Source organism: Bombus huntii, unplaced genomic scaffold (genome assembly GCF_024542735.1).
Source record: "Bombus huntii isolate Logan2020A unplaced genomic scaffold, iyBomHunt1.1 ctg00000059.1, whole genome shotgun sequence".
NCBI lineage: Eukaryota > Metazoa > Arthropoda > Insecta > Hymenoptera > Apidae > Bombus > Bombus huntii.
In genome coordinates this window covers 976248-999161 of record NW_026099320.1, presented here as the reverse complement: position 1 = coordinate 999161, position 22914 = coordinate 976248, and the positions used below count along the sequence as shown (strand labels likewise).

Here is a 22914-nt window from a genome sequence, read left to right as displayed (position 1 = left end):
TACAAATGTTATTCGTGCTTTTTTACTTTTACTACTTTTCAACTCTCTATAGTTCGAGATTTGAGTTCCGCTAACTTTCTTTCTACTGCGCATGCGCAACAGGAAAACTTGAATTACACGTAATAGTAAAAAATTCGAAAATCTTATCCTTTCGTGGCAGCGAAAGTAACCTAGGACTAGAGGTTCCATAACATTAATAATAATAAGGCAATAATATTAATATTAATAATAATGTAATCGAGTACTACTAACAATATTAATAATAATAATAATAGTATGGTAATGGCAAGATACACGCGGGTATAAATTAATCATTCCTTTCGTAATATCTACGACGTCTTCGGGATATTCTTTAGAAATTACTTTATTTCTGGTCAATATTCATTAACGAGCAACTTTTCTCTCTGTTTCTTATCACGATTTTTTTCACTTCATCACAATTGTACCGTTAGAAATTATTCAAAACATTGTTAAAATGTCCATGAAATATATGCAATTGCCGTATTGAATAAGCGAGTAATGAAGTTGCTGTTTCACTGAATAAAAGTGAAATCTCCAATGCGTGTGCTCAAGTAAAGATTGGTACATCAATGCCTATTATTCTTAATCAATATTCATCATTTAACAATTAGGACCGAATTTTTACAAACCAACTCTAAACCACGACCCAATTTACAAATAAAAAGATCGATGTGTAAATTAACTATCAACTATTAATCTCCAATCCTATGTGAAGATATAATGTTCGGACCAAATTTCTAAACTAACGTGGACAATTCATGCGGACTATTGGTGGTTGCTGCGCTACTTAGATCCAATGTGGCAGCCGGAAGACCAGGACTGACGCTGCCGGTTGCTTCCCGTGGCAAATGCTGCGATCTATTTAGCTTATTTCCAGGACTCGGTGGCGATCTATCTGCTGGTGTATCCGGTGGCGTAACCACGTTTCTGTGTCCGCTCACGTTCAGATGATTGTGCGTCGCCGCGATCGGAGCTGGCGATGAGAGCAACAAGAGCGGTGGAGACATTGACACGTGTCGATGATGATGATGGTGATGATAGTGTTGGTACTGTGCAGCTCGGCCGTGCGTTGCGTGGCTGGTATTTAGTTGGTTCGTCACGGGCCCGACTTTCGTTGGGCAGCCAGCATGGTGGATGGTTAACGGGCCACGTAGTTGTTGTTGCTGTTGTAGCTGGTGCTGGTTCTGGTGCTGTTGCAGCTGCTGCTGACGCTGCAGCTGTACCGCCGCTTCGCACTGTTCGCGCGCTAACGCCTTCACGGCATTCGTCTTCTCCTACGAAATAAGAATGATAGGTTAGGTTGTAGTCAGGGGCCATAACAAATTAAAAAAGTTATAATATAAGAATTTACATTTTAGTTGAAATGATTCTAGTTACGAATAAGTATTAAAGATGATTCAAATCTTTTTCGTTACCGATAACCATGGTGAAAACTCTTTTGGATTACTTTCAGCCATTGTCAATCTTATTGTCAATACTACATGCTTGAAGTAGAAGGAGGGGTACAGAGAAAAAGACTTTTTCTCAGCAAATATAATCGTTACTCAATTATTTTGTTCAACAGTTTTACAAATCTCCCAAAAATAAACGAGAATACGAAAATACACTGAATATCGTGTGTATGGTTATTTATAAAATCCCCTTGAAATAGTTGCGATCGCGGATCACATAAACAAACGAACCTGTCATTCTACAGAGTATCTTTTTCGGTGAAATTATGCAAACGTAAATGTAACTTCGGTAGAACTCCTCGAGAACTTGTAAGCTTATATCACTCTGACCCAACCAGTCCACTCTAAAGTGTATAATTTATAAAAGGGGATTATATTAATACGCGGAGGATGTGGTAGGTGGTAAGTTTTGCATATGAATGTTCGTTGATACAACGAATGGTTAAATGGAGGTTTTCATGAATGTGATAAGGACTAGATCGAATGTTTTAACACTTATAACTAGAATGCGTATTTTTATACAAGTTTGTAGTTTTACGAACATAATCAAGGAAATAAAATTTTAATCGAGATTTGTTTTCTTATATACGTATATTTTAGCGCATTTTATGCATTTTGCGCCATTTGCGTACTTTTCAATTTCGCACGAATAAAATAAAGATCAGCAATATAATTATAACGCTTCTTAAAAATGTGAAAAATCCTGGTTTCCTAAAAGCTTGCAATTGATTTCAGAAAAATTTTTATGAACTCTACCAGATAAATTATGGTAACTCTGAAAACAAAATTTCACGATAAAATGATTTCCGAGTAAAATACACATAAAAGATGATTTAGACGTGTTTTAACGTGTTCGTTTTCTTTTTTAATAGCGATATGTTCTTACCCTCTGCCACACGAAGACGTTATGGACCATTGCGCATCCACAAAACACGATGCCAAGACCTATGAAAACGGACGTAACGATTGCCGGTGTGACACCAATTACCTCTCAGAGAAAAGACATCGACTCCCGACTGTCGGACGCCAACGCCGCGACGCATCTTAGTCCCCATCAGAGATAAGGCCCCAACCCCGACTTTCGGACTCCTTGGAATCCACACCAAACCCCCCAACATCCCCAAGCCAGGGTGTATATAAGCCGAGACTTCACCCAGCCCGGGGAGTTCTCGTTCTAGTTGCTGTTCTTGTACAACACCCCTTTCTCTGTTCAACGTTATTCTACTGTAAGTGCCAAAGTCATAATAAAGTTCGATAAAAGAGAATTAATAGTTGGGCTACGACTCAGCTTTCTTTTCTCTCGCAACCCAAGTATCCATTTTACGTGACACCGGCGTCGAATAAAACTGGATGAATGTATACAATATCATACCTGAAAGCATTGTTAGAGGATCATTATAACACGTATGCCATAACAAGCGGGACAAAGAATCAGCGCAAATACATATTCTCAATACATATAATTCTCGAAGCGTAAACTATATACATATGCTTTTCATTGAAATTTTCAATACTAGTCGCAAATTATTTTTCAATTAATTTATTATTTAAGTCTTTATATATCAATTCTCGACGAATAAATTACTTAAATTATAGAGAATCTATCTTCAGACAATAGAGAATTCAATATTTTTGGTCGTTAAGTAATTTACAAATTTCTAAAACGATTACGTTCGAAGTTTTGGACAGTATTTGAAGTTTCTAACATGGCATTAAAAAAAAATAAATAAATTTTATGATATAATTAAAAAAACATTGTAGTCTATCATAATTTCTATTCCGTCAAATTTATTAAAACACAGTTTTCTTCTGAACAGAGCCAAAATGTCCGTCTTGAATCGAGTTCAACAGCTTAACGATCGATCGAGCGAATGATAGCTGTGTAAACTAGCATGACACAACGTAAACTTTAGATTAGATCTCGATCCATCCACCAGCCGTATTCATGCATGACATGAATATTCTGTTTCAGCTCTTTATAAATTAATCTGTTAAAACTTCCCTAAAAGACGATCATTTTTATTTTTCTAAGAAAAATAATGACTATTCGGCGTTAAAATTAACTTTATTTCCATTGGATTTCTAAACTGATTTCATACACTCAGAGATAGTTCACAGTATCTTTTAGATTCATGCCTGAATTCAAGAAAAATTAAAAGTATAACTTATGTACTAGTATCTTTCAAAAGGTTAAAGTTGACAGAATTGAAGGAATTGGTTCTTACCAGTTAGAAAGACGGGAATGCTAATGAAAAACCCTCCGACAGCACATATCCGGCTGATGGATGATTTTTGCAGGTACTTGTTACTCCTGAAACAGACAAAATTTGAAGTGAAAGTCAGTTTCACGATTCTATGATAATTGAGCGAAATATAAAGGAACCAGTTTTTTGTTTAACAGCCAAGAATCTTTCAAAAATTCTACTGTAATTGATACTTCAAATATATTTAGTCAGACAAGGGATAATCATAATCGCAACGTTAATCTTAACTTTAATTCAAGGATCAAACAGTATCATTATACATATAAAAGTAAACATAAAGTCTATCCACATTATTGTTATTATTATTATTATATGTTATTCTATAATTGATTTTTATTTCTTTATTATCAATATTATTCTATTTTCTATAATGATTCAATTATAGATCTTATTTTTTGTCAATCATATTTCACTGAAAAGATCACTTTGAAAATAATCTAATGGTAAAAAATGAAAAATAATCTTTTTCTACCTTGTCTTCATTTTTTACAAACTCTGTCCACCGCCGTAAACCTATTAAATGCATGAAACGACTAAGCAAAGCTGCTTCACATAATTCCCCGCTCACGCAGTGTCAATTAGCTCACGATCGCAAACGATACTGCCAATTTCCAGCGACCACGAACGATTTCACCGTAATTGCCGGTGTGAAATTTACCAATACGTGCTCGAATTGGTCAATAATGGATAGAGCGCTCTTGTACACACTAATCTACCAACAAATAATATTGACTCAATTGAACAACAGCGCATAGATTAACGGACAAACCGCATGTTCCAAACAGATTTACAATCACGGCAGAAAATACATGCCGTTATAGATGTTTCCTGGTCAAGATTAATTTCCACGCGTTAAGAACATTGTAACCGGAATCTAGGAAGAACTAGCACTTCCTGGAATAATACTATTGTGTCCTCGATGAATGTCTCTCCGCAATGCCCTCGAGTGAGTTGTTTTTGTCTTCGGTCGTACGACGTCCGGGATGAGAATTCGGGGAACGGTTTTGCGCTGCTTTAATACTCGCACAACCATCCATCCATGGGACTGCATCTTTTTAGGAGGACCAGTGATTAATCTTTTCCCACTCATTTTCATCTCTAATTTCTCATGAGGCTAAGATTCCTGCATCTTTTACCATAATAATTTATTAATGCTATTAATAAATTGAGACAATTTTATACGTCGTATTTTGCGTTATAAGATGACTTGTAATTTGTAAAATTTACCTGTAAAATTCCTTTGTTTGTTTTACCGAAGCAATAGTTGGCATTTCTATACGACAATAAGAATTTGTTAATACTAATAATTTGTACGGTTATCATGTTATCATTCTTCTAATGGATAGTATATTATTGAAACTTTTTTAATATTGAAACGCGATATTTTTTTGGAGAAGAAGTGCATAGTAGTAAAGAGTTGAATTCTACGGACGTAAAAAGTGGACATAACATTTTCTGTACATGGAGTCGCCTGGCCTAAACATTTTATGATTTCCGGGCAAAATACAGACGAATCTAGCGCTGATTTTAAAGTAGCTTCATCCAAATAAGCCACAATAAGAAATTCCCACGAAACAGTTGCGTTCATCCCCTTTCGAGGTCGCCGACCTCTTTGAATGCGTTTCAAGAGCGTCGTACCAATGAAACTTCGAGTTCTAAACTAATTTCTCAGCCTTTTCCGTTAAATTTAACCTTCCGCGTTAGTGTATTTCGGACGAGTTCCTATTTTACGCTTTCGTCGACTTCACCAACGTAACATGCAGCATCCGCAAGTAAAACTGTCTCTTAAATTTGATGTGACACCAATACACGACGAGAAGAATCACAATGCCATTTTTATTCCACTTCGTTAATTTTTCGTCGTAAGGTTTAGCTGTAAATAGGATTAAAAAAATTTAGATTAACGAGGAATTTAAAATTGATCTGTTAAATCAACAATTTCCATTAGTTGTCAATAGATTTTATAAGCCTCAGATTACTGAGAAATTATACACATTGCAAAATATTTACCATTGGTTACCCACGCTACACGTAAATTTGATCAATCTACCAATGCACTAACACTGCAATAAATTTCTATTGCAACATTCCACGCTCCTTTGCCGCACCTTAAACTCCTCGCTAGATTTATTCCACCTTAAAGTGTCACATAACTCCTACGACACCGATATCAAATCTTAAACTCCACCAAATTCCAGAGAAACTTGATTTCGTCGAAAGTAAGAGATTAAACTTAAAAAGCAATTTATTTCATCTTTAAACTATCCCAAACTTCTTAAATATAATTTATATATATAAAATATTATACACTTATTGTGTGCATTATATATTTCAAGAACTTTGCAATAAAAAATAAAACTTATTACATTTAAGATATGGTTATATCGCACAGGCTCGAATATGATAAAGAGGTTAAATAAATGTCTCGAATCTCCGCAACAAACTCACACAAACCACCTAAAACACGTATACACAATGTGCATTCACTACGAACTCGACTCCCATTCCCTGCCAAAATCACAGGCATGCAGAGTCAATTTCACTGCTCGAGCTAGTTGAATAGGGAAGAAGGTCGAGAGCTGGAGTTAAGGAGCATAGTTGGTAAAGAATCGCGTGCCGCCGCGCCATTAAGATCAAGCCCACGATCTCAACAATAAATATTAGACGGTTCTCTGACCTGCATTTCGCGTGCGACTCGGGACGATTCAAAAACGCGTAAATTTCCCATGAGTCGAATCAAACGTTCGCGATTTATCGCATTTAGGTTATATCGATATTGTCCACGAGTGGAGGCATTCAAACACAGATTGCTTTGTGTCACTCTATCGTAACTGCCCGTAATACATGATAATTTAATTTCGAATTCTTTCGAATATATGCACGTAACGAAAAATTTGTATTGGTTAGTCAATTGCAGACCAACCAGTTGTTAGCCAGTGAAAATAATGTAGATAATAATAGTGAAGAATTAGCTCGAGAAGAGTAAACAAACAAGGCGCCTTAATAAAAGGCACAATGTGGGTCCGCAAAGTGATGGGATTTCGGCGCATGCGCATTGTTTCGCATCAACTTACAATTAGACATGCACGAAAGCTTCATTTCTGCCGCATACATACTTGGATTCGCGTGCATGAAATTCACAAAGTAGGTTATTGCTTGAAAAACAGCTTTAATCGAGCGAAGCTTTTAACCAGACTGAAATCAAGTCTTGGTTTCTTTAGAAATTCAGATGGAATAAGAGAAACCTATTTTATCTGTGGATAAAGGTTAGGCTGCATCAGTTGGCTTATATGACTTTCCGGTGACTTTGAAGGGTAATACGGCGCCGGCGGTCGAGAAGGTAACTTCTCTATTGAACGAGATCTCATTGATCTCGTCTAAGCAGGAAGAGTCTGTCGGCCCTTTGATTTTATACGAGTCTTTCCATTCACGATCGTGCGAGCTGGCTACAGGCGACGACACGGACCCCCGACAAAACTGTCTGAGCCTATTCAAGGCGACGTCAAATAGTTTCACTCGGAGAGATGAATGGAGATAAGAATCACCGGAGCGTCTCTGCGCTTCGATGACAATGATATTTGGTAAATCCTCTTCTTGTTTCTCGTTTTGAAAGAAGGTTGTAAAGAAGAGTGCTACTAGATCGTCTAGGGAAATCACACGGTATATATTGCGTAATGCTATTGATTTATCAAAAATAACAAGAGGTTAAGGAGCTTTGGGAAGGTTGATTCAATTTTTTATAACCTGACATCTCTTTGAACAAATGTCTTAAGAAACGCTTGAATAAAATGTTAAAAAAAATAATAATCTTTTAATGAAATAATCATCTAAAATGAAATCTTTTCCTGTATTTTTAGACAATAAGATTTACTATATCCTACGCCATAATAAGAATCAATTTGCTATGAACTGGTATCTCGGAAATTGTAAGAATTCAGAAAATATAAGGAGGCCGGAAGAGGTAAATGAAATCCACAGAAACATTGACCCAACCTCAGCCCAGTTAGCCGACAAACTAAAATATCTCGCTGCCTTTTCTATATTTACGACCAGAACGTGGTCATTAATTGAGTCTAGCGACTGCACCGTAGACGAGTCACTGACCGATGTTGCTTTAATAGATATGCGGAAAATCACGTGTTCCAGGTTCCAGGGATGTAGTTGTTTTCATTTCCGGAGAATACGGTCGACTCGCGTGTGTATACCAATCTATCTGAGGATAGGTGTTCGTTAGAATTACTAACTATATTACTTTCAACCTTGTGATTAAAATTTTTAAACGTCACTTAATAGCAATTCAGTCGAGTAAGTACAAACTTTCAAATGTCCTAATTTTCAAATCTTTATATTTTTTAATCTCAAAGATATTTTATTATTTGCCGTAGATCAAGCTTCGTGTTACCGGTACTGTAACATTACAATCCTACGAGAAGCAGAAAATAGTGAAAAAATCTGACCTAATAGATAGTAGTCAATATTCCTTTGACGCGTCTTATGCGAACCGCAGTTAGAGGAAATGCAAATAAGCTCTTGCGAAACGGTTTGCCGCACGACAAGCCTACGAACAACGCCCAATGCAAGTTCGGTGGGAGTTACAGGAAGAGGGACGTCTAAAATCAACTAGGAATCCCTATTCAATCGTCCAATTTTCGATTCCGGCATTGAACTTCCCGAAGAAAATTAAATACAATTCCGACTCGAGATTTAATTTCAGTCTCGTAGCTAATGCAATCTAATCGCGTTTGCAAGGCTACGCTTCCGGTCAGAAGCCACGCGCTTCGATCGCGTACTTTCCGCATCGGAAGCGTACGCTTCGGTACTAACCGCGTCGATTTTCAAAGGAATCATTGGACACCGGAAGAAGAAGAAGGAGTAAGAATAAAAGCACGTAAACCGGCAGGAAGTCAATCGAGACAAAATCTATATCGTTGAAAGTCGAAAAAAGACCCGAATTTAGGCTACAGTACATATTCGAATTGAATATATTCAAGGTTTAGATTTTCTTCTCCTGAAAATTATAAACATAAATGAGTCGACAAGCGATCTTGAAAAGCGTCTGTTCCATCTAGATTATGTAAATTGCGTGAATTACCGTTAGCCATAATTCATAATTTATCGAAAAAGCGCGCTTCTTCTCAACCACGCTTTCCCCTACCAGCACCGACATTATCGGCAGATCGATAAGTATCAAAATACCACAAAGATATTAATCTCATCTTTCTTCTAACCGCGAAAAAATGCCGCGCAAATGATAAAACAACAGATCAGCCAGAAACATCGAATTCTCCACGCTTCCGACTGCAAGAAGAAAAACAAAGTTATTTGTGTATGATGGAAACGTCTTTGGACGATGCTCTTGTCACAGACGAAATTCGAGCAGCTGTATATAACAAACCGAAATTCCGAACGCCTTATCGCGTGTGACCGTCCGGTCAGCATCCGTTCTCAGCCGCCTGAGTGGCATTCGATCACTCCAGCCGTTCTCCGAATTTTACACTAAGTATAAACAAAACCTTCTCCCACTCCAACGAATGGAAGAATATAAATTCTCCCTTCAAAATCATCCAGTCAGTCTAATAAAAAAATTCTTAACTAATCCAAATATCGAAAGTACATCATCGCGAACCGAAAAAATTGTATAAATTGACTAAAAAATAAAAAGGACTTTATCTCCTTGTCGGAAATTAACAAGTTCCTTACTTTTTACCTTAATTTTACACGACACTCTTAAGCGGTCGAGTGCGCGCGAGAATAGCATCGCGGATCGGCATTTCCACGGTGAGGATTGTAAAATGGTTACGCAGATGATGGATCATACGCATGGACCGTAGAGACTACTATCGTGAATGATGGATCAGACACACATACGCGTTCTTCGCTCTTCCGATATTCTTCGTAACAACTGCTGCGACCTCGTCATTGGAAACGATCTCGGGAAATTCAATCGAATAGCGAGGAAATTTATAGAAAGCTACAGCTGTGTTCGAGTATTATTCTAGAGAAAAGTGGTTAACTCTATGAGACTAACGATACAATACGTCTCAAGATAACTTTTAGGAAAATGATTGTACCTTTAAAATTCTTTCGACACTTTTCGGTATATTCTTGTCATTGATTCTGAAAGTATTTGATTAATTTGCTGGTTAATAGGAAGTTGGTTAAAACCGAAGTTAGTTAAAGAAATAAGTAAACACGAAACCCGTGGATACTCTAGACATATGATTCTACCTGCACGCGACAAAAATATTCATGATCTGAACAAGGAAAGAAGTGTTGTTAGATTCGCGTCATGCTGCAAATGAAAGATTTACAGCTCGAACCCAATTATCTGTTACATTACATTCTCGGGCACGTGTAGGCTGAACGTCATGATATATGAACACAAGTATAGAAAGAACAACATGGATATTTCGCGCGAAGAAAACGAAGCTTCACATATACAGTGTATAACCACTCGACAGTATTTGCTCACGAAAAATACGAGTTGTTAAAGTCTAACAAAAATTACGTATACAGTGGCAAAGAAGAAAACTGTTATGCCGTTTACTCTTATTTCTAATTGACAGAAAGTCGTCAACGAACAAAGAGCGCTTTTTCTTATTCTCTGTACCTTCGCGATGCAATCACAGAAATTCTCCAAAATGCTTCGTGTCGACTAAACAAAGAAAAAAAAATGGCAGCTGCTAAGAGCAAACTACCTCCGGAATTTTCTTCGTTTCTAAGTGAACCAGGAAGAAAGAAGGGAAGGGTTAATGACGCCGAAACTGAAGGGTGGCCACGGATCGTTTGAAAGGGGCCACGACAACCGTTACGATTCAGTCGCACCTGTTCCTCTTCCTAGGTTACCACGCCGAACCATTGCGCGCTTTTACGAGCGTTCCCGCGATAGTTTCCTGGCACTTGCTCGTCCTTTCAACGAAGGGTCGATCGGTTAATTTAAACTCTCGAAGGCTTTGTCCAGTCGGTAACATCGATAAGCTTAAGTTGAAATACGGATTTCTCGTAAATTCAGAATTTTATTGCCACCAGGATGTATATGGAGGCGACAGATGAAGAACACGATGTAAATTAGATTTCTTGCTTTTATAGAGAAGCAATTTTTAAATTGAACACCAGTCGTCGATCGGTTCTGTAGATCGTTTTTAATAACAAAATAAATTTGGTTAGTCCATAAAGGTTTGTTCGTGTGAATCTTCCCATAGATCATCCGTAACGTAAATACCGCTATAACCGGCTGCAGATACATTTTCCTTGAACATGTGGCGGCACTTGACAGTAAACTTCCCAACAGTTTACGTCGCTTGACGCACGACACAAAGACCCTATACCTGCGGACAAGATGATTGCCAGATGTCGATACATTCGTACCGAATATTTCCAGCTAGCCTAAGGACCGCTATAAATCTTAGGATTTATTTTAGCTAAGGTCCTCCAAAGAGACAAACAGTCTTTGTTTATCAGTCTCAAAGTCGACCACCTACCACGGGGACACACGAGAAATCTGCTATCTCTCACATACGACGCTGCCCGCTAGCAACACCCTCTCAAGGGCAGCTAGCATCCTTTTCCAACGACCAACACGAATTAGCCAATAAACATTAACGTACATTTCCCTCACTTTCCGAACCAAAGCTTTTCTCAACGAATCCGATGCCTTCGCATCCTTAGACACATCCCAACGAGTCTTCCTCCGCAGCAGCATCGCGACAAAAATGTCAGTCTATTACCGCGAGTTACCGCAGTATATCACGATCGTTATACTTACACGGTTCGAGCCGAATAATTATCTAAGCTCTCGACATCTCGTGCAATCATTGTCCGCACTCGCAGCGTATCTCGAATCGTAGCTATCCAAGCTCTATCTAATAACCGCGCATTCGCGAACCGAATACAATCGCGAATCCTGCATCAAGTGTACTCATTGACATTAGAGTGAATAAACATTTATCGTTCAAGAAATCTGAGTTTTCCTTCCGACCCTATCACGACATACCACCTCAAACAAATAAATCAAAATCGTAAAGTATGTTATAAATAAAATCTGACTTCACGAGGTGTTGATCCCTCATAAAAGAAGTCTTCTATATCTCGCAGATGATTCATAACATGATGTCTACTTTAACTTGTTCCTTATACCTCCTTGTCGAAAAAGTTAATAGTTTACAAATTCGAACATTACATATGTGACGGAAGAAAAGAGAGAGGAGTTGTGCGTTTCGTCCCGGGACTACCGGTGGACTTGTCAGTAAGGCTATGCTCGGTAGTCCCTGCCATAGACGTAGAGCGAGTCTCGCTAGGTGCGGTATTTATATCAATCGCTCGTATATTCGACCACTAGCGAGTTAGACAGACAGACTCGTTGTCGTCGTAGCCCTCTAGTGTTGGCGGTTGGTACCCGCGGCTCGACCTGTCGGCGTCCTATTGATACCGATCCGCCACACAGCCTCCCCCTAGCGCTATAGCGTGACCCCAAAGCTATATAGCGCGATACAAGTTAGAGGGAATGGCTCGTCGTCGATGATGGAAGGCTGATCGTCGTGGGGACGAGGTGGTTGTCTCTCTTTCTCTGACGTGCTGCTGGAGGTGATGCCCATGAACTATTGCAATGGCTACATCACTTCCTTGGCTTGGTCGTCGTCTCGTATCCGGTCACCTTGCTTGGCGTGTTCGTCGTCGGTGGTTGGCTCCTTTCCTGACTCCTTCTCCAGAGGTGCGTGTTCGTCGTCGGTGGTCACCAATGAGGCGGATGAAAAGAGAGAGAGAGTTGTGCGTTTCGTCCCGGGACTACCGGTGGACTTGTCAGTAAGGCTATGCTCGGTAGTCCCTGCCATAGACGTAGAGCGAGTCTCGCTAGGTGCGGTATTTATATCAATCGCTCGTATATTCGACCACTAGCGAGTTAGACAGACAGACTCGTTGTCGTCGTAGCCCTCTAGTGTTGGCGGTTGGTACCCGCGGCTCGACCTGTCGGCGTCCTATTGATACCGATCCGCCACACATATCTATATAACATCGGCCATTATATTTGCCAAACCAAATTTGTTTTCTTGTAACATTCTGTGATTAATTAATGCTACAACAAACTTAATATAGAGTGTCACGTGCAAAATTTGCACGATAAATCAGATGACTACGATACAATCTTCAAATACGATCGTATCTTTCGTATACAAATTGATAGTTTCCACCTAACTGACAGATTTTTATACCCTTGGAAAAATAACGTCTTGACGAACAATTCACGCCAATCAACGCCAAGAATGAATCACGCAAATTCTACTGGAAGTCCTCTATTCACTTTTTCGATTTATCATCAGCTGGAAACATCAAAATTATCGGCTGGTGATTGGGAATTAATCGAAAAATAAATTACAAGCATTGAGATACGCGAGTGCCCGTTTCTTTCTCTATTTTTCTGTCTGCTTGTTGGAATATTAAGGCGCAGTCACGGCCCGCCAAATTTATTCCCGTTCCGTAGTGCCCTGTGTCGGTGAAAAAATTTGAAATGCCGGATTCGAAGGCGTGGAATGCCAACAGCCACGACAGAGAGCCCTCTTCTCTCTTTCTGGTGGAAAGACGAACGGGTGCACGCGTATGCTCGGACGCTCTGACGCACGAAGAACCGCCCGTGAACAGAAACCAGACACGCGTGTAACGTTAAACCGGGCCGTCGATGAAAAACGAACAAGACTTTCGCGACCGATGGGCGTTTTCAATGACAGATCGAATCGTTCAGTTTCACGGTTCGTTCGGGGTCACAGTAGCGTTCATCTTGGCATAAAAACGCGCTAGAGACGATTTCTCATACATTGGTTAAAGTTGATATGTGTTTCGGCGAATTGTCGTTTGGAAGAGCGATACACCTAAAGAAACGCACATATTCATAAGAATCTATGTTTCGTATTCTTTGTATCGATATCTTTATTTTTATTGGTCGTATCATGTTCGATGTGATAGTTGGTTTTTTAGCTAGTGAATTAACAAGATTTAATAAGAAATTTAGTACAAATGCTCCATGCGTCGTGTTTGACACGTCGTTGTTAAACTCTCATTTATAGGAAATTCAAAGCTGTATTTTCTCACCCAGCTTAAACCTTACGAACTCTTTTCACGCGTTTCACCCGTCATTGAACGAAACGATGAAAACGTTCATCCATCCACGTCTCTCCAGTAATAATCCAATTAACCTGTTTCCCCAATAAGTCGAAATCCGCGATCGAAACGTGAGATCGCGAAGAAAAATGCGCGCCTACTTTAGGATCGCGCCATCTAACAACGAAAGAAGAAAACTTCGTGAGCCAGCAACTACTTTGTCCAAAAGTGGCTTTATTCGAAAAGTCTGCTGTTCAGCGTGTTCGCGCCAGCAGCACCAGAGATCCCTTATCACGGACCATTTAAGTAATGAGCCGGCACTTAGCAGCGCCGCTTGTCTTTCATTCTTCTCGTGTCTCTGTGATCGTCGTCGCCGTCGTTGGTGTCGTCGTTGGTGTCGTCGTTGGACCTGTGTCATACTTCGGCTTTTTTTCCTTTCATCCTCGCGTCTCAGACTCGGTAGCGTGGTACGGAAGGAGGGACGGGCACCGAGCTTCGAGTGACAATGAGAAAGCGAAGAGGAACGGCCGTCTACTACTGGGACCCACCATTAAAGTTTGTGCTTCTTTCGGAGTACGTCTGCACACCCCAGGGCTCCTTCTCCTTCGCTAACAATGCCACTTTGCAGACTTCGCAGTTATCTTCAGCCGGACGACCTTCGGCTAAGGCTTCCTAGCTGGCGTGCACCAGAGACACTGACCGAGAACCCTCTTGCTTTTGGTCTTTCGTTGCCAGTTGACTCATTCATAGGGAACACCATTGTCGGAGAATTAGTTTCAGAACGAAGGAGAATTGTTGGTGATCTTTAGTTAATTTAGAGCGGAAGGTTTCGTAATTTGTAATTTGTAGTTTACAACAGAAATTCCTATTGTTTATTAGGGAACTTATGCCGCAGTTCCTTACATTTGAGGGAGGTCTATGGTAGAAATTTTTATGGTAGAAAAATATCGTAGGAGTCAGCCTCCATTATTAATAATACGGATACAGCTGTGCATATTTTACTTTGTAATTTTAACACGAAAATATCCAGTGATCTTCGGAGTATTTGAAAACATTTTGGAAACAATTAATTTGTTAACTGCGGAGTTTATTTCCTTACATTTGGGGAAGGTCTATGGTAGAAATTTTTATGGTAGAAAAATATCGTAGGAGTCAGCCTCCATTATTAATAATACGGATACAGCTGTGCATCTTTTACTTTGTAATTTTAACACGAAAATATCCAATGATCTTCGGAGTATTTGAAAACATTTTGGAAACAATTAATTTGTTAACTGCGAAGTTTATTTCCTTACATTTGGGGGAGGTCTATGGTAGAAATTTTTATGGTAGAAAAATATCGTAGGAGTCAGCCTCCATTATTAATAATACGGATACAGCTGTGCATCTTTTACTTTGTAATTTTAACACGAAAATATCCAGTGATCTTCGGAGTATTTGAAAACATTTTGGAAACAATTAATTTGTTAACTGCGGAGTTTATTTCCTTACATTTGGGGGAGGTCTATGGTAGAAATTTTTATGGTAGAAAAATATCGTAGGAGTCAGCCTCCATTATTAATAATACGGATACAGTTGTGCATATTTTACTTTGTAATTTTAACACGAAAATATCCAATGATCTTCGGAGTATTTGAAAACATTTTGGAAACAATTAATTTGTTAACTGCGGAGTTTATTTCCTTACATATGGGGGAGAGGTCCATGGTAGAAATTTTTCAGGAGCGCGAGTAACCCGTAAAAATATCGTAGGATAATTAATTGTTAATAATACGGATACAGCTGTGTATATTTTACTTTGTTATTAATTTTAACACGAAAATATCCAACGATTTTCGGAGTATTTGAAAACATTTTGGAAACAATTAATTTTTAACTTTTTAAAGTTTAATTTCAAAAATGCCTCTATGGGGTGAGCAGGTAAAATCAAGCAATAACGAATAAACACGTCGAACGTAGTTAAGTGGTTAAGAGCACAAGAAGACAGTTCTTCGCATACCCGTCGACACTCGGACTATTCCTTCTAGCTAAACAGCTCTCTAGGAGAAAATCGAGCATTCCAATTCAGCAGAATCTTGAATTGTCTGGAAGCCCCGGAGGCAAAGCAGGGGAAACAACCGTTGAGCGAAAGGACGAGGAAAAGAGAGAAAGAAGGGAAACGAGAAGCGTCCGGTGACGTTGCAATTTTAATCGTCCTCCGGTTATCTCTTCTGGGCACACTGCGATAGTGTGACACAACCGGTAATATTAACTTAGCAGACAGCTGTAAAAGTTAGTCGTGGTGATAATGTAGCATAAAGAATGGCTGTGTCCTGTGTCATCGAACGATCGATAAGCCGCTAGTTATCAATGTCCAAGCTAGATCTATTGTTCAGAAAAGAAAACAAAGGATGGTCGACCACAGAAAACGGTACACTTTCTTCCCTAAAGGCCATTCTGCCAGATGTGGTTAATCGAAGCAGTAGCTCAGATGTAAACTGTCCTCTTCTCTTTACTCTTAGTTAACCAATAGTTGGGCGAATCACCAGAAATTTACAACAGGGGCCCCAATCGGTGACCTGGAAATTCTGGGGCCTGAATACCTGTCTAACGAATACCTGTCTACTTCGATCAGTGTTTGCGTTACCGTTGCTTACCACCAGCCAAAATAAATAATTACAAAGCATGATTTAACACTAACTCTACCAGGCCTGGTCAAAAGGCCGTGTTTCAACATTTAATTTAGAATTGTGCAGTCATTGTTGTTTCTTCTCTTCTTCTAACTTTATGTAGATTCTTACGTTAACAAAAATTGAGAAATTGATTAGTCGGATAATATAAGAATTTACATAAAGTTGGAGGAAGAAAAGAAACAACGACGAACGCACAATTTCATATTAAATTTTGAAACCGGTCATTTGACCGGGTTTAGCAAGGCTAGCGTTAAGATAATAAATTCGCACTCTTATAAACCGATTTATAGAATACTGCTCCCACTATAGTAAAATGAAATATACTATAAATAGACGAAGAATTTCATATGTTGCTTAAAAACGTTTCTCGCAAAGAACCAATCTTTAATCTAAATATATATATATCCAAACTCCGGAATATACTCTGCCCGTTCCCAAATCTCATTCTATGCTAATTTGATTATTTGAAATCGCAGTGCACGAGTTTCAAGATCGACAGCTAATTTCGTCCGTGTCCAATCTTCATTATTCTCTTCTTCTCTGTTATTTGTTCTCGAAACAAAAGTTACGATACGTCTCTGTAGTTGCATACATTACAATGTTAACGGCTCGTTCTCCAACATTTCGAACAGCTTGAACAAATCTCGTTCCAATGGCCTGCCAATCAAGCCTAGTTGTGGAATAACGCAACACGCACAATATCAGCCGCATCTTCGTAGTTTGGTACATTAAAATAGTCAGTGGAATATAGTGGCATAGATTTGACTGCGAAATCCTGGGACACTCTATATAAGGAAAGGACCCTATCAAGGGAAGAACAAGATTCGAGTAAAACCTGATCGAACAGTAATATTCGTTGGAAAAACTTGTTAGATGGTAATATTTACAGGAAAACATCGTCGCACAATTACGGTCACAAGGGAGACATGGTTACACGGTAACATTCGCAAGAAACTTTAATATGCCAATCACGCACAACGTCTGGATGCTTTAAGAAACAATGATCTTTCTATCTGCCGAAGAGCACACGACATTTTCCCACGCGAATCAAACTCGCCACGCGATAAAAGACCGCCACTGGCCAAAAAACTGAGCGAAAGAAAAAGGACGGAATTAAAGAACCAAAGAGAAAACTCAAAACGGCGTGTCCGTTGAGGGTAATCACAGTGTTACGACCGTTCGCGGAGAGACGCGGTCGCGAGGAAAACGCGTCAGCGAGAGGCGTAAATTCTCGCTACGATTCGGTGAATCGACGCCGCGAAGTAGTCGTTCCCCTGTTTCGGTTAAGGTAACAGAGGTGGTTAAATGAATATGACACAGCAGAGTAAGTTATATTTCACCGTTTATTCCAACAACTTATAACGAAGACAGTTACGCTGGTGCGTATGTACGAGATGAGTGAGTGACTGATCTACGGGTGTGTATACCCGGTTAAAGGATGTTGACCGTTCGAAGGATGTAAAATCAGTACTGTCTTGGGAGACGATGCTGTCTCGGAGGAAAGCTAAGGATGGGTGTGTCTAGCGCACGGGACCATCGGATTTGTTGGTGACGATTTTAGTTAGGAGAGTGAGGGAATAGGCTTCGTTGTTAATTGGTCACACGAAGGGTCTTAACCGCCCTCGAAAGAAAGTGGTTAGTGGGAGGAAAGTTGCAGCGTATGTGAGAAAAACTAACTTTCCCTTGTCACGCCGTGGTAGACAATAGTCTTTGGAAATTCTTCGGAAACAGACGTTTGTTTGGTTTGAAGGACCTTTACTAGGAAATCTATGAGATTTATGGAAGGTACTTGAGACTGTTGAGGGTACGCAGTGAGTATCCGAAGACATCTGGTTGCCATCTTGCCCGCGGTGTGTGGCCTCGGCTAGGTAGAGTGTTACGCGACGTAACACACAGTGATTTGGCCGACGATTTCGGCCAATCTGCATAACTTAACGCGCGTTTCCATTCGCTAGTAATTAGAGTCGGCGATGCTTACTTTGTCTCGGTCGGCAACGAAAAAGATAAAAAAGAAATCCGATTGACCAACGATAAGGGAACTTCCGAGCAGAAACCACAGATCCCATCTCGAGGAGTATGTATCGTCTTTAACGAGCCTTATTTTCGCTTTCGAGTTGCGTGTCACGGGAGGCGAGCATATCTATATTCCCTTTGTAACTTGATCTGCACTGCACTGTGTGTATTCGATAATATTTTTCGCGAACGTGCGTGCTGAATTTGCTAGGAGAATTATTAGGTAAAACGGAGAATATTGCAATTTCTACACAAAGGGCGTGTCACGATCTTTCAGCTTGGTCACAAATTAATATAGCGTAGTCTATATAAAAAAAATCTTACTAATAAAATTATTATACGATTTCCTGCGTGCACGACGCTCGAGGAATAAACGAAAGTGTAATTTTCATTTTCAAGGTTCGCGTCATGAAACATACGCATTTACGGATACATCTCACTACACAGTATCGTATTGTGATTGCAGACACGTGTTTGATCAGTAAAAACGGGACACGCGGTCGGTGAACGCTTGCACGTCAAGTACAGGATGTGAATTTTTGCGTTTCGTCCTCCAGGCCGCGTGAGAAGAAACACTAGACAGGCCTCTGATATATCGCACGGGATACGGGACACTGCGTTTGTTCCAGACGCACACAGATAGGCCACGCATGGACGAATGAGAACTTATATTCCGGCACAAGGATAATGATTGAGGATAGCGTCGCCAGATTATAGAAATTAATGGTAATCATCGTTCGACCGCGAATCCCGCGAATTCCCAGCTACCAGGAAAATGCTTATTTTTCTTTTCTTTATCAATACCTAAGTAAGTTTGAAAAGTTACATGTACAACAGCAACAATGTAAATATGGATGCTGTTGACATTTAGGAGGGAAAATGTGGATGACTATGAGAGTCCTCTTTCCATCATATGTATAGTTCGGATTAAAGGATATTTGTATCTCAACGTTTATTTGCACTTTTAGAAGTTTCTCTTTGTGTATTTTGTTTGACTTCCGAATTTTCAAAGATAACAGTATCTTAAGGATACAAACTTTAAACGTATATATTTTTCACACCTTGTTCGACCTTCGGGTTGAGTAAAGTACGGATTATGTACAAAGGTATTTAAAGCGTTATGAATCACAGATTTACCCAGCGTGGTATAAAACGAAAACTCTACTCACCAATGTCCTTGATACGAAGTCTTGACGAGTTTCACAGTGAAGAGGAACTGTATAGCGCACATGAGGAGACAGCAGAGGTTTAGGGAGAGGGCGAGTGCGCACAGCGCTAACGTCACCTCGTAGACAATCGTATACTCTTTCGGGCTGATCAGGCTACTCGGCGTCACCGTTAACGGTGAGATCTTCAGCAAGAAGATCAACGAGAGTAGCGCCAGTAACAACGACACTAGACACAATAAACCCAAACTGGTCAACGTCTCTTTCGCGCTAACCTCGTGGTCCTTGTGATTCCTTGACAGGGACGACGACCAGGAAGCGTTCAAGGGGTACGCCGTGGAACCGGGACCGGTTAACTGTCCCCCGGTAGTCGTACCCTGAAGAGCAGGTGCAGGCGAAGGTGTCGCCTGACTGGGTAATCTGGACAGTCTCGAGATATCAAAGCCTCCATTCGCTTTAGGTCTGCTGTCCTGGTGCAGCGGCGCCGGGGATATCACCCCCAATGTAGTCGACAGATTATTATTATTGTTATTGTTATTCCCACCGGCAACAGGACTGACGCTGTTCACAGAATGCTTCGACGTGGACAACGTGGACAGATTAAGAGCGTGCGAGTGATTCAATCGTTGAGAAAGATTGTTCACGCTCAACTGAGAATGATTCAAAGGGTGTCTGTGAGTGGAAGATGGCGTGGTGGCAGCCTGATGCACGTTGGCTCTTTGATGGACCACCGAGTCGTAAACGTCGATTCCCCATCCTTGGCTTCCCCCTGTCGTTCCACGAACGTTGCTGTTTTGGTTGTAATGATGGTGTTGCTGTTGATCCTGTTGGTGACCAGAATGATGGTGGTGGTGGTGGCCGCTGTGCAACGAGCCCGAGCTCGCCTGGTAGTCATTGTGCTGGTGCCTGGAGCCCGCTGACGACGGTTGCACCGTCAGGATATGCTTCAGCATTACTCGACGCTGGAATGCCTGAGGAAGACTGCGCTTCTTCCTGCTCCTCTACATGGCGCTACGCGGGACTCGCTTCTGAGCACGTCTTTCTCGTTGGAGGTTTCTTCTTTCTTTTCTTTCTCAGTAGAATTTTTACACAATTCTTTCTCTCTTTTATCATTAAATTACCTTTAATTCTTAACGATCTTTAATCTTTGTCTCTTCTTTCCTATATATATATTTTTGTTTACTTTTCTCCGTAGCGAATTTTGTCTTTCTGACGCGGGATTAGGTTCCTGGACTTAGGGAGTTGCTACACGCCAGCTCCACCATGGCGACGGCATTCACTAGGCAGCCTACATAGCCACCTTTCAGCTCACGCTTCGGGATACTTTTTTCGCTGAGATTCTCCGCGATAAGGCATGAAAGCAGAGACCACCGTCTGCGGAGGCATGATTATTCTATTGTTCCTTTTAACGAGTAATCGTTTTACTCGAGTCCTCTTACTAAACCGTAAGTACAAAAGACTATTATACTTAGATAGGTACTTGGTCTCAAGAACCAACTTATTTTGGTCTTTCGATTAAGTTCTTAATTAAATGCTCAATTAGATATTCATAAATATATCTTCATAATATTTCCCTCATCTATTTCTTTGATATTCTAGCAACCTCGTTAAGACGTCCGCCACTTCAACTTCTATCTACAAGTGGCAAAAACTGAAGCTGACCTTCTTCATGGAGAAACATGCCGGAAATGGCATCCGCACGTGAGAATAATTATACTCAGTGTCCAGGTAGTTTTTTCGATCATCCGATAGAAGTCGTTTCTGTTTTTCAGAGTTCGTTCACGCCTCCAGAATGTAAAAATATCCAAGGAAGTACCATTAGGAAGCAATGAAATTCAGAGCTTCTGTGGTTATTCCTTTTTCTGATTGTTTCTTTTCTTTGCCCAAAATGGATGATTTCTATATCAAATTGTTTATTCGTATTTTTTTTTTAATATTCCTTGAGATTTTCAATCAACTCGATTTCGAATTTTTTACCACCCGATCTTCTGGTTGACGTCGTTAAGAAAGAGGAACGAGTGCACAGGAAGCATGGTCGGCGTGAGCATGATTAGATCCGGTCTGCCCGATGACCTTGCCAGTGATAATAGCGGTTCGTTAAGGTGGTTGCAGTCTTGGTTTGCTTCTGTTTCGATTTCCAGCGAACTCGTCAGCCGGCATGGCTTCCGAGATGCTCCCCCTGAAACAAGTCGAAGGGAAATAATTAATGGACTCTCTGTTCGATTGTACGTGGATGACAAGCTGACCGTAAAAAGAAATATACAAATACGATTAGAAAATATAATCCGAACCCCTTTCGGTTTGATCTGAAGGTTTCTTTTTCTAGATGGAACCAAAGATTCTTATCTGGTTTATGGTGAGCTAAGGAACTCTTTGAAAACAGCATTTATAACTTTCGAAAAAGAGACAGGTATTTCTTGCGCGAACAATTGAATAATTAATTCGTTCTCTAAATATCCTTATCTGTTGTTCCTAAAATACATAATGATTGGAAGCTTCTTACGGGAAGCGCAATCAGCCGCTGATATCATTGAAGTCGAAACGCCATTAAAACCATATTACGATTCGCATGCGACATGCTCCATTCATGAAAACACAAAAGCAATAAACAAGTACAAATCAACGAAATAAATCCTCCGAGAACGAGACGTTACAGGAATTATACCATTGCGAGGATACAAAAGACTTGCTCATGAGCTACTTCCTTCAAGTAGTCGAGCGGTGTATTTTCCGGTCGTTAACTTCCATATAATGGGATATTAAAGAGTACGGATACAACGCTGCTATTTTTCAACTGTTCATTATCAAATTACGCAGCGGGAATCGTTGCAACGACAAAACTGTAACGACTCGTACCTGCGTATCTTCCATTTAGCTGCGGTAAACGCTGACTTGTCTGCGTTTTTTTTTCACTTCCTCGTTACGGAAACCAGGAAAAGTGATTCACAATACAGTTTCTAACTGTACTTCTCGCGATTCTTTCTTAGAAACAAGCAATTGCTTCTTTTCAATTTCCTAAATCTATAATAAAACAGTCCATTCCTTGAATAGAAATTAACTTTAAAACTTTAGGCGCATACATTGTACGTATCGTATGTATGTATTTTGATTTGAAAAGAAACGCGGCAAACGCCTTTGAAAAGACGTTAGGTTTTCAACGCCTTAACTAACTTAATTCCAGCGAGTTGTAAATCTGCTGCATCTCCAACATCTGAATATCAATCTTTTACAATGA

The 22914-nt window shown here is 40.0% G+C and overlaps 1 protein-coding gene and 1 long non-coding RNA gene across 2 annotated transcripts; one reads left to right on the top strand and one right to left on the bottom strand.

Annotated features, from left to right (window-relative positions):
* Positions 1-584: 584 nt before the first annotated feature.
* Positions 585-20731, bottom strand: LOC126875882 (uncharacterized). Its single transcript, XM_050638785.1, has 5 exons — positions 19683-20731; positions 3698-3783; positions 2804-2844; positions 2359-2460; positions 585-1295 (listed from the first exon to the last, which is right to left on the bottom strand). The coding sequence occupies exons 1-5, from the start codon at positions 20630-20632 to the stop codon at positions 759-761; spliced, it is 1716 nt and encodes a 571-aa protein (XP_050494742.1). The 5' UTR covers positions 20633-20731; the 3' UTR covers positions 585-758.
* Positions 20732-20737: 6 nt separating this feature from the next.
* Positions 20738-22914, top strand: LOC126875887 (uncharacterized). The gene is made up of 2 exons (XR_007693743.1): positions 20738-21904; positions 22006-22914. It is a non-coding gene; the product is annotated as an uncharacterized LOC126875887 (long non-coding RNA).

Bases quoted from the DNA above. Each gene is read 5' to 3' on its own strand.
- LOC126875882 (XM_050638785.1), bottom strand. From the start codon at position 20,632: ATGCTGAAGCATATCCTGACGGTGCAACCGTCGTCAGCGGGCTCCAGG. The intron at 3,784-19,682 runs GTGAGTAGAGTT...TGTCTGTTTCAG, and splicing joins ACTTCGTATCAAGGACATTG to GAGTAACAAGTACCTGCAAA. The intron at 1,296-2,358 runs GTAAGAACATAT...CTTATTTCGTAG, and splicing joins ACGTCTTCGTGTGGCAGAGG to GAGAAGACGAATGCCGTGAA.